Below are 12,500 nucleotides of genomic sequence, written 5' to 3' on the forward strand. Positions count from 1 at the left end.
AAGAGACCAAATATCCGTAAGAGACCAAATGTCCGTAAGAGACCAAATGTCCATAAAGGCCCAGGTGGCCATGAAGAACCAATGTCAGTGGGGTACAAATTGTCCGTCAAGGTTCAAATGTCAAATAAGAGCAAAATGTCAGTGTAGAGCAAGGTGTCAATAAGGAACAAAATGACAGTGTAAGGTGAATTGTAGAAATTCAGAAAGGATTAGAGAAATTCCTTGTAGTATTAGGAACAAATTCCAGTAAATTCATGCGTATATCAAAAGCCAAAATCTTGACATGATAGAAATAAATGAGACATGGTTGACCGCTAAAGAATTATTTGAAGTTAAATTGGATACTACAGGATTCAAACGCGTTCGTTCCTTTCTTCGTTACACTACTTATTAATAGTATCCGACCTAGTTATGGACCAAAATGTCTCCTGTCGATATAATCTTCGCTTGTAATTCTTTTGCAATCACATTTACTGAGATGGAGTCTGAAGTTTGCACTAGGGACTTTTGTGAAGCCAGGGTATAAAGGTTTGGTGGATTACAACAAAAATTTCAGATAAATAAAGCAAAAAAGCTTAAATGTTTTTTGGGAAAGCCAGGGTATAAAGGTTTGGTGGATTACAACGAAATAATTTTCATATAAATAAAGCAAAAAAGCTGAAATGGCTTTTGAGAAAGCGAAGGTATAAAGGTTTGGTGGATTACAACAAAATAATTTTCAGATAAATAAAGCAAAAAAGCTTAAATGGTTTTTGGGAAAGCCAGGGTATAAAGGTTTGGTGGATTACAATAAAACAAATTTCATATAGATAAAGCAAAAAAGTTTAGATGGCTTTTGAGAAAGCGAGGGTATAAAGGTTTGGTGGATTACAATAAAATAATTTTCAGATAAATGAGGCAAAAAAGCTTAGATGGTCTTTGAGAAAACCAGGGTATAAAGGTTTGGTGGATTGCAGCAAAGGTATATCCAGATAAAGAAAGCAAAAAAGCTTAGATGGCTTTAGAGAAAGCCAGGGTATAAAGGTTTGGTGGATTACAACAAAGGTATATCCTAATAAAGAAAGCAAAAAAACTTAGATGGCTTTTGAGAAAGCCAGGGTATAAAAGTTTGGTGGATTACAACAAAGGTATATCCAGAAAAGAAAGCAGAAAAGCTTAGACGGCTTTAGAGAAAACCAGGGTATAAAGGTTTGGTGGATTACAACAAAGGTATATCCAGAACATAAAGCAGAAAAGCTTAGAGGGGTTTTCAGAAATCCAGGGTATAAAGGTTTGGTAGATTACAGCAAAGGTATATCCAGAAAAGAAAGAAAGCTTAGAGGGATTTTTCATAAAGCGTGTCACTGTAAGAGGCCGGTAGTGTACGAATGGAAATGAGCTAGTGGTATTAGAATAATTCAGACTCGACGCCTGCTCGAGTGCGATGTTATGTCTATGTGAGGGCGACGTTTTTGTCTATGGTAAACACACACCGATGGTGGTGACTGTTTTTATATTCGATGTGTAATCAACTCTGTAAGCGCAGGTTACCTTCGTTTAGACTAATGCTGGAGTAAAACAATATCGCTAGTGGCATTGTAATATAGCTTTCCGGATTGGTGCAAGGTGGAGAAGGAGGAAAAAACTATTGGAGCAGGAAATTCAAAGTCACGCCCATAAGGAGTGACATTTACTTCAGAAGTCACCGGAGATTGGATTAGAAAAATGAGTGACGTCAGACGAAGATAGCATAGCGTAGGATACGGATCTCGTGAGAAGATATAGGGAGAAGATATAGAGAGGGTGTGGAGAGAGGATCAGGGAGACGATGTAGAGACGAGAGAAAAGAGATCCCGAGTGTAAGCAAAGGTGAAAATTACAGTGAAAGAGAAAGAAAATTCACCATCCTTTTATTAACCCAAAGGACGAGAGGAATAGGCATGGGGCCTAGAAAATAGTGAGACTACAGGAAAAAGAAGGCATTGGGCCTACTGCTTAAGAGGAACTTGAATATTAGTGAAACTCACGTAACGAGAGGCAAGGGGCCTCGAGACGAGTGATATTACAAGTCAAATTTAAGTAACAGTGGTGACTAGGGGTGGTGAAAGTCACTTGGAAAGAGGGCTAATGGCCTACGAGAAAGGTACTTAAGTTTTTGCCACAATAATGAATCATATGGCCCAGGGCTAAGGCACTGTCTAAAGAACATCGAAACACAAAAGCAAATGATTTAAGATTTTTCAAAAAATTACTTCCGATTAAATCACGTATATACATGATTCGAAACTAACTTGAGAGGTTTCTTGTAATCTAATAGTAAAAAAAAAAAATTATGAAAGAAGAACTTCATATATCAGAGAAACACAAGAGATGAGTTTCGGAAGGGTATGCTGATAAGAGAAGACTGAGATGAGAATTTAAGGGAATGTGATATCAAGAGAAAATATATTCTGCTGGGCTAAACGGAAAGTCTTGGACTTCTAGAAACTGAAGATATAAAGTATAACAAATACGGTCTTAGGAAAATGGGAGTGGACCTGGTTTTCCTAAGCCCACAGAGAGCTGAAACTATTGGTTCTGAGAACTATCCGGAGAGAAGTTGAGTTTTTGAAAAGAGGACAAAGTAACGTCAATAACTTTGCAGAAGATAAATCCATAAAGTGAGAGGAAAGACGAGGACGAATAAGGGAGGAAGATTGGTTCTAAAGGAATAGTTATCTTATATAAAGAAGGGTCTGAATGCGATCATTCACCACTGAGGAGGCATAAAGTGAGAAAGAGGAAGGGAGAGAGGAAAACAAACGTATTTTTCTTAGGGAAATCTAACACCTATTATCTGGCAGTATATTTTGTATGTTTCATTTATATAAAAATCAAATCATTTCGTTCAACATTGAAAAACTTTATACACCAGGTATTTAACAGCTTTATATTAACAGTATCATCCAATTGCATATTGTATTGACTGTCTCACTTGATGCCAAAGTTTACATTCATCCTCAATGAAGTAGAAAAAATCTGGTAATCCGGGAATTATTAAGGCAAAAGAGAGCAAAATATGAAAGGATAATTGATAAATCTGGTAATTACGAAACAAACGAAATACAATGAATAGAAGAGAATCAGGCTGCAGTAGTACTGATGGAAGGAAAGGTGACATAAGTCAACAATTCGCAAGAAATACAAGGAAATAGAATGTGTTGAGGAAATGAGAAGAAGAATTTCCGAAGCAATGGTTTTGAAACCTGAATCCACTGTATTTTGAATGAAATACTTGAGTGTGTGTGTGTGTGTGTGTGTGTGTGTGTGTGTGTGTGTGTGTGTGTGTGTGTGTGTGTGTGTGTGTGTGTGTGTGTGTGTGTGTGTGTGTGTGTGTGTGTGTATGTGTGTGTGTGTGTATGTGTGTGCTTTTGTGTGTGTGCATGTATGTGTGTGTGTTTGTATCTCCGCTCATACGCCTTTCTCTCCCCAAAGGAGTTTGGTTGCCAAGTGGTCGGGTGCGCCAGTCCGTATGCGAGAATCTAAATTGCTGGTAGGTCGAGTCCGCAAGAATCAACGCATCACTACATTCTAAAACTGCTGAATTTTGACAGAGCATTCATATTCCTAACCACCTCGCAAAGAAAGGAACGGCTAAGAAATTACAATGAACAAAAACTGGTAAAGAACATCATGTTGTTGAAGGAAGCAAAACCGGTCAGTGCAGTGGCTGAGGAGAGCGAAATAACGAAGGACGAGGGGGGCGGGAGAGATCACTGAGGAAAAGGCCTCGTGATGGGCGCAACTGTGGCCAATTTGTTCTTTACGGCCCGGGACCTCGTCACCCATCGCCGCCAGTAAGTCTGAGCCTAAGCTACTGTCTGTCTACCAAGTGCTATCCCTTCGTCTTCTTTAGATCTTGTGGTGCCCATTCTCTCTCCCTCTCTCTCTCTCTCTCCCTCTCTCTCTCTCTCTCTCTCTCTCTCTCTCTCTCTCTCTCTCTCTCTCTCTCTCTCTCTCTCTCTCTCTCTCTCTCTCTCTCTCTCTCTCTCTCTCTCTCTCTCTCTCTCTCTCTCTCTCTCTCTCTCTCTCTCTCTCTCTCTCTCACTATGTATATATAATATATATATACATACATACATGCATACATACATACATACATGTATACATACATGCATACATACATACATACATGTATACATACATACATACATGTATATATACATACATACATGTACCAAGGACTTTTTTCCCCTAACATGGGAGGTAGCCAAAGTCAAAGGAATAAACCCACTCCCACCCATTTCGTCCTCATATACTCCACTCCCATTCACCATCCTTTCCTCCCTCTTTCCTGGCTCCTCCTGGATGACGGGTCATCCCTTCAGCTCGCCCAGTGCTCTTGGCCAGAAGCAATGCAGCAGGACACAGCACATCCACAGCAAGGCCACTTAATTCAATCGGCGACCCCCCTCTCCTTCTTCCCATCCCCCATCCAGTCCTTCCCATGCATCACAGCATAATCAATACAGAACCATTCTCCACTCACTCCTATCTCATGTCTTCTCCTTTTCTTCCTCTACAGACATCTCCCCATTTCCCAATGTTCCTTTTACCCCATCCATCCATCTCATCCTTGGTTGTCCCCTCATGTTCATTCCTTCCACCTCTGCCTTCGACACCTCTTTTACTAATCTTTCTTTACTCATTCTTTCCACGTGTTCAAACCTTCCCATCACTCTTTCATCAACTCTATCGCCCAACCCACGCTCTCCTCCTCACCTCCTTGTTCCTCACTCTATCTAGCTTAGTAACCCTTACCATACTTCTCAGGCATTTCATCTTAAACACCATTAAACTCTTCCTCTCTTCCTCTCTTATGTTTCATGTTTCTGGACCATATAGTGCTGTCAGTACAATCACTCCTTCATAAAATATCCTAAATGTCTATTTTTCATTACACAGTTTTAATCCCCCAAGATATTTACTTGTTTCCCTCAATCTCTATTCTGCCTCCACCTCCACTCCTCCCTCTCCCGCCGCATTTGCCTCCAAGTATTCAAAGCTGTCCATTTCATCTAGTATTTCTCCTTTAATACTCACCTCTAATTTGCTGACATTCTCTCCACTTGCACATTCACTACCTTATATTCTTACCCGCACGTATCTTCAGCTTTCTTCTTTCATACATCTTCCCAAAATCTGTCAATAGCTTTCTTAATCCTTCCTTTGATCCTGCCACAAGTATGTCGTCAGCAAACAGCAACTGGCTTGTCTTCCATTTGTTTTGATTTCACACCGTGTAACAAAGGTTTTGTCTTTGAGTTGAAACTGGTTTATTTCCTAATTGCCTATGTCCAGAAATACATGAAAAATACTTTTATTCATTTCTACTAATTGAGCTCTTGTGTTCAGGATAATGGATAATTTATGAAATTTACATATTCTCATAGGACAAAGTGGTATATTTTTTTGGAAATTTGATTTGAACAAAAACAAAAACAACAAAACGATATAATGCAATAATAGCATTTATTTATTCTAGATTTACAATAGAGAGACAATAGACACATTAGAAATGAGTAGTTCTTCTAGATTTACGCTTATACTGTAGATTACTTTCACGAATCTGCCCCCAAATATAGTCTCCCATCATATTTTCATTATAAGACCCTTGGTAGCAAATTCCACTGCTTGAGTCTCGACGTCAAAAGCTCGCCATTTGACTTCGTGAGGCCAAGATCTCTGATGAGGTCATTGATGTCTTCTTGGTTGGGGTAGTATGGATTTCTGTCATCAGTTGCGTCTCTGAACTCTGGATCAGTGTCTTCATGCTCTTCTGAACTACTATTCTTTTGTAAACACTGCTGCTCTCTCATGGGAGGAGTGGGTACGGGGAGCTCAGAGCAGTGTGGCACTGGCGCAATGGATGACAGAAGATGAGGATATATGATAGCAGGCGCATTTTTGCCTCCTCGACGTTTGGAAGGGTCTACCATACAGAAGAAGCAATTGCTTGAGTGATCAGTTGGTTCCCTCCAAATTCGGGGGACTGCAAATTTCATAGCTCTGTTTTCCCCTCTGTACCAACCTGTAAAAAGCAGAATGAAAACATAAGTATAAAAATAAAACAAATAAATTTTGCTATACAACTATTTGTAAATAAAATTATATATATATAATATATATATATATATATATAATATATATATATAATATATATATATATATTTATATATATAATACTATAAATATTAGGTTTTTTCTTACCTTCCAGAGTTCTTTTGCAGAGCTCGCAGGTGAAATGAGGTGCCCAAAGTTTGTCCTGATCCCCAACAGGCATGCCGAAATATGCTTTGTAGGCCTCGCGCATTTTTGGTGATCTCCTTTCCAGAGAGTACTTTTTAGCTCTAGTTTTGATAAACTCGCCACAGACGTAGCAAAATGCGTCTGGCGGATGCTTACAACCTCTTGAGACGCCATGCTGAAGAAGGCAGATAGGAATGACTGATGACGAACGAATTGTCTACGCAGAGACGGCTAGAAGTAAACTGACCCGTTTAGCATACGTTCCCTGCATTTATACTGCCAATCTACGTTGCAAGAATGTTCTAGAAGTTTTGTGGAACGTTCTTCGAAAGAATTGTTACTTTGAATGTTCTGGAGTCATCCAGAAAATTCTTTAATTTTTTTTCCACCATATTAGTGCGGAATTTGTTTTGAATTGTTGGGGATAATTGAAACTAGCCTATTATAATAGGCTAGTTTAAAAAAAATCGCTGGCCAGTCTAGAAAAATCAAAGTTTTAAGAGAATAATCATTATTTTCTTAACTTTGTAGATAAAAGGAAAATAGAAAATAACATTTATTGACCAAAGACAGAAAAAAGTCAAAATTTTGTAACACTGTGTTTTCTTTAACCATCTCCAATCCCCGGCCTATTACCCTTGCATTTATCTCTCGCACTACCCCCATCCATTACAAATTGAACAGCCAAGGTGACATAACACATTCCTGACGAAGTCCCACCTTTACCTAAACCTGTCGCTCTCTCCATTTCTAATTCTAACACAGGCTCTACTATACTCGTAAAAACTCTTGACTGCTCTTAACAGCCTTCCTTCTATACCATATGCCTGCAATATCTCCCATATGTATATGCATATATATATAACCTCTGGGATCTTCCAATCCATCTCATGTTGTCTATCTTTGTATTGCCTTAGAAAAGCTGAACTCAAGTCTTTCCTGCCGATAGCGCTCTGGTGCTCCTACAATCTAGTTGCCAAATTCTTTCCCAACTTCCTTATATAATGTGCCTCACAGTCCGTACATTTTACGTCGTATACCACCCCCATCTGGTCGACTTGGCCCTCTGTATCTTTTATTTTCCTTAGCGCTCCATACAGTCGGTTTCTAGCTTTTGTGCGCCATTTCTACCCGTGCTTCATCAGAAATTTGATAATGTATTAGCCTGAAGACGAACCACGGAGAGGGTTTGAAGTTTAGGAATAAAATTCAAAATATGAGTCCAGTATGAGCTTTCTTAGTATATATATATTTGTGTATATATATATATATGTATATATATATATATATATATATATATATAATATATATATATATGTATATATATTTTTTTCTGCTGGCGTTTCCCATTTTCATGTGTGTGTGTGTGTGTGTGTGTGTGTGTGTGTGTGTGTGTGTGTGTGTGTGTATGTGTGTGTGTGTGTGTGTGTATGTATGTGTGTGTGTGTGTGTGTGTGTGTGTGTGTGTGTGTGTGTGCATGTATTCATTTGGTCTTTGGATCTCGTGTTGGACTCGTGATCGACAGCTATTTCCCTCCTGGAAGAGAGCTCAGAGCTCGTAGGTCCGATCCATGGGTAATGCTATGACCTTGCACACACGTTATTGTGTGTGTGTGTGTGTGGGTGTGGGTGTGTTTGTGTGTGTGTGTGTGTTTGCGTGTGTGTGTGTGTTTGCGTGTGTGTGTGTCCTCGTGTGTGTGTGTTAGTGTATGTGCGTATTTATCTCTTTGTGCACGTATGTCTTTCCTTCTCTCTGCCTGTCTGTCGGGCCGGATAATTTTTGACTCTTACATTTTGCTTGTTCTGTCTGTCTGTCTGTGTGTCTGTTCGGGCGACTATTTTTCATCTGCAATTTTATCCGTTCTCTGTACATCTGTCTGCCTATCTGCCTGTTTGTCTGTTTTCTGTCAGCCAGAGTATCTGTCTGCTTGTTTTTCTGCTTGTCTACATGTCTCTGTCTTTCTGTCTTTCTGTCTGTCTGTCTGTCTGTCTGTCTGTCTGTGTGTCTGTTGTTCTCTCAACTCTTCGACTATTTGCTTGCCTGTCAGTTGGTTTTTCTTTTTTCATCTCTCCTTTTTGTTTTCTCATCTTCGTTCCTAACTTTACATTCATTTGCATTTTCTCTCTTGCTCTCTCAGTTTGTATGTTACATTTCCTTTGTGGTAGTTTCTCGTTATATATATATTTCTATATTTGTCTTTAGGAATCTTATTTGTAGTTTAAATGGTAGACTGATTCTTGTTTTGTTTTTTTCAATCTATTGGATTTAATTTTTTGAGTGAAAAGGGGAGAAGAGAATGATGGAAGACATAATATTCTTCTGAGAATCCTTGGCATCGCGTATTTATGAGGTTCTTTTTCAACTACCAAAATTTCGAGAGTACACAACTGTGCATATGATTTATATCGCCAAAAAGTTCAGCGTCGGTTTTAAGGGTTAGATTTTTTCGTTTTTTTTTTTTCCTTTTTGTTTTCAGGACCTACAGACGTTGTTTAGGACCTTTTTTCTTCCCGTGTGTTCAGCGTCGGTTTTAAGGGTTAGATTTTTTCGTTTTTTTTTTTTCCTTTTTGTTTTCAGGACCTACAGACGTTGTTTAGGACCTTTTTTCTTCTTGTGTGTCCCAGCCTGGGGGTCTAAAGATTGCCAAGAGACCCAAATTAAAACAATAGTCCAACGGTTGCAGCTGGTGACAGATCGTGTCGACTTAGATTTTTGCAATGATTTGTTTGTTCTCGCGTGACGTAAAAGACAGGAATCAAGGTGAAAATGAAGCAGATTTTTGAGTGATAAGTCACCTCTTTAATCAGAATTGCAAGAATGACAGATCATGCCTCATGAAATTCTAGTTATGATTACATACTACTCTCTTACACAATAATAATAATAATTCGATAAATATAGTAAATATACATTATGAACAATAGTAATGACAATATGTTTTGTCAGGTATCAATCAGATTTAGAGAAGAAAATCCCCTTATTCATGAATATGAGGAAAAGCATACACTACCTTCTTATCAAAGTAAAAGTTTTCATGTAAGAAAACAAAAACTTACACCTCGAGGTTCTTAGTACCAATATAATTAGTCAGCTTTGGAGAATGTGTTGAGACACTTAGGGTATGGGGAAGTGCACAATAGTAGATCCAATTGAAACCTCCATTCGAAATAATGAAGGATATCGTACTATCGTACTAGATTTGTGTACAAAGCTTTGAAGACCGCTAACAGTAATAGGAACTGTTGCCTCAAGTTACAATGACTGGTCACTCAAAGCAGTGCAGTGACCAGCACCTATATAGATCTCTTTGGAAAGATCCTTTGTACTAGAGCCTGTGATGTATCAATGATAGTCTACTTCTATGTTACCATTTAGGCAAAGGGTCATGAGAGGACCCTTGGTTGTCATATGACCATACAGAAAAAGTAAAAAGAAATAGCAAAAATGATTGACATCTTAGATCTGAAAAAGAGAGAGTCTATCTGATAATTACCCAGATATAATTCAGGATGCTGATGCATTTTGAGACTGGATAAATAAGTAGATGTTTTTTCACCATTTTATTTAGTAGAAAGAATTGAAAGCAAATAGATAAATAAAAATATAAAATAAAAATTGGATGTCTATAACTGAACTTAAAATTCATAGCAGGTTCTTCTTCAAAAGTATTTACCACTACTGTAGACTTTTACCATAAGGCCAAGGAAATGGTATTGGAAGGTAACGTAAAATACCAAGATTTTCATGCAGAAGTTGCGGTAACCATCACAGCAATACTGAGTAACAATGACCAATACTACTCCATACGTTTACTGAATGAATTGGCTCCACGCCTTTCCAGTCATCTCGCCTTCCTGAATATACAATCAGTTCCTGGAACAGTCCCCTACGCTGTATTCCCACTTCGCTTCCAGAACTTCTCTCGCCATTTCTTTCCGTACGTCCAGCAAAGAACCGAAAATAACCTATTACTATGCTAAAGCGTCTCAGCCTTCATTACAAAGACCCAACACACTTAACGAAATCGTAGAGTTCAGCATTTTTTTGGACCCAGTTGCACTTCCAGAAGATCCAAATTGAGGAGAGGCCTTCAACTTGATTGAGAAAAATCCAGAGGGGAAAAGAAAGGACGATAGCTTGAGCTGAAGGATATTGATAAAGAGTTAAAGATGAGACACAAGGGAAATTTACTCTGGAGTGTTTAGGTCAGGAGATATAAAATAATGCCATAAGCAAAGTTTTTGCTAGTGTGGATATGCATTCTCTATCTTTCTCTCTCTCTCTCTCTCTCTCTCTCTCTCTCTCTCTCTCTCTCTCTCTCTCTCTCTCTCTCTCTCTCTCAATCTGTATCTCTATTTATATGTATCTATATATATATATATATATATATATATATATATATATATATGTATGTATGTGTGTATGTGTGTGTGTATGTATGTATGTATGTATGCATGTATGTATGTATATATATAATTATGTACGTGTATTGTGTGTGTGTGTGTGTGTGTGTGTGTATGTGTGTGTATGTGTGTGTATTGTGTGTTTGTGTGTGTGTGTGTGTGTGTGTGTGTGTGTGTGTGTGTGTGTGTGTGTGTGTGTGTCTGTGTGTGCACGAGTCCATAAATTAGTACAGCTCCATAACTACCATCAACCTAATATTTATCTTGGTCTTTTCTTAAACTTGCAGAACGTGAATACTTTTCACTTTTTATATGTAGATGCCTAAACACACCTCCCCTGATGTGCATATGTTAATGCATTGAGGCACTTATGTTGTGTCATATTTGAACATGAAGTACGACTGCATGCCATACTAGAGGTAAATGGACCTCAACTGTAGGAAACCCAAGAGACATACTCTTGAAGAGAAGGAACTGATTCTAAAACAGTCCTGAGACCGGATCGGAAGCAAGACGAAAGTGGTTTGCACACCTTTGAACCTGGAACCTGCTTGAGTGGTCAGGGTCCCAGTGTAATGGTTCGGAGCTGCGTTTTAGATAAAGTGCGTTGTGGATGTCTTTGATTCTTCAGGGATTTTGAGTTCGTTTTGTGTTTTTTGCACCTCTAGTATCGTAAAGAAACTAATAATTGTTTGAATTACCTCGTAGGTCATGTGTATTGAAAGTTATCCTTTGTCTTTTTCAATTTAAAAATGAATAGAAAGGTTATTCTATAAGCCATTTGTTACCTTTGACTAAGCCGTTAAGGCATCAAAAAACGTTGTCATCAGATAAGAGGAAGATGTTATAGAACAAGTGGAGTTGAAGAAAACGTATCTGTCAAGAACAAATAAACAAAAATGTGTTGAAAGGATCAGATGTAAATTTGCATAAGGTTTAAATGAGATTGGGGAATTAAAGTTAGGATTACATTCGATTTCTGTGTTTTACAGACAGTCATGTAATATTTTTGTCATAATTATGGGATTACAAGAGACTGATACTTTCTCACTCTCATGTTAGATTAGTTATAAGACAAATATCCGATAGAGCAAACATGTGGAGATTAGCACAATACCCATTAGGAGATAAGGATGAAAGAGAGATATCAAACATTAGTATTTGCTTCTTCATTGGTTGGTCATATAAAGATATTTTTTCTATCTTTGAAAAGAAACCATGATTGAACACAAAATGTTATATAGTAGCGACAATAAAATTCTTAAGAGAATAAGATATAAAAGTTATTACAAAAAAGGTATGTACGGTACCAAATATATAAAAAACGAAGGCATATTAAAAAGAGTAATGCCTCATAGCAGTTTCCATGAATTCTTCCATGAATTACATTTGACTTTACATAGATTTATGAGTCTAAACTTTTCTATTTCCTGCATTTGACCTATCATGTAATAAGACCAGTGTTATTATAATTTCTATTTACCAAGCATAACATTATTCATATCATATGATTTATGAGGTACAATGAAATAAATGTTTTGAAAACATTGGATGCATATATTTAAGTTTTAGATATGTATCCAGTACACAGAGGTCAAAGAATATGAGAACATATGAATGAAGGAGACTGCAAGAGATCATAAGGCCTACACTAGGCAGTTCCATATCCATTACCACCTGTTACCCCCATCCATAAAGTTGTCTAACCATTTCCTAAAACAACCGATAGTTTGAGCGCTCACTAAATGGTTACTAAATCTATTTCATTCGTTGATTACTCTATTAGTAAAACAGTTTTTGGTTATCTCCTTGAATATGAATTTGTTCAA

At 37.8% G+C, this 12,500-nt stretch overlaps 1 protein-coding gene across 1 annotated transcript; it reads right to left on the bottom strand.

The window, feature by feature from the left end:
- Positions 1-5,471: 5,471 nt before the first annotated feature.
- On the bottom strand, positions 5,472-6,371 carry LOC143032522 (uncharacterized). Its single transcript, XM_076197385.1, has 2 exons — positions 6,229-6,371; positions 5,472-6,049 (listed from the first exon to the last, which is right to left on the bottom strand). Exons 1-2 carry the CDS (start codon positions 6,329-6,331, stop codon positions 5,622-5,624), a joined length of 531 nt encoding a protein of 176 aa, XP_076053500.1. The 5' UTR covers positions 6,332-6,371; the 3' UTR covers positions 5,472-5,621.
- Positions 6,372-12,500: the final 6,129 nt, after the last annotated feature.

The sequence above is a fragment of the Oratosquilla oratoria genome, chromosome 14 (assembly GCF_046742065.1).
Source record: "Oratosquilla oratoria isolate Oo_2021 chromosome 14, ASM4674206v1, whole genome shotgun sequence".
NCBI classification, from domain to species: domain Eukaryota; kingdom Metazoa; phylum Arthropoda; class Malacostraca; order Stomatopoda; family Squillidae; genus Oratosquilla; species Oratosquilla oratoria.

Excerpts from the sequence above, each read along its gene's own strand:
- LOC143032522 (XM_076197385.1), bottom strand. The coding sequence starts at position 6,331 with ATGCGCGAGGCCTACAAAGCATATTTCGGCATGCCTGTTGGGGATCAG. Across the intron at positions 6,050-6,228 it reads CTGCAAAAGAACTCTGGAAG|GTTGGTACAGAGGGGAAAAC; the intron begins GTAAGAAAAAAC and ends TGCTTTTTACAG.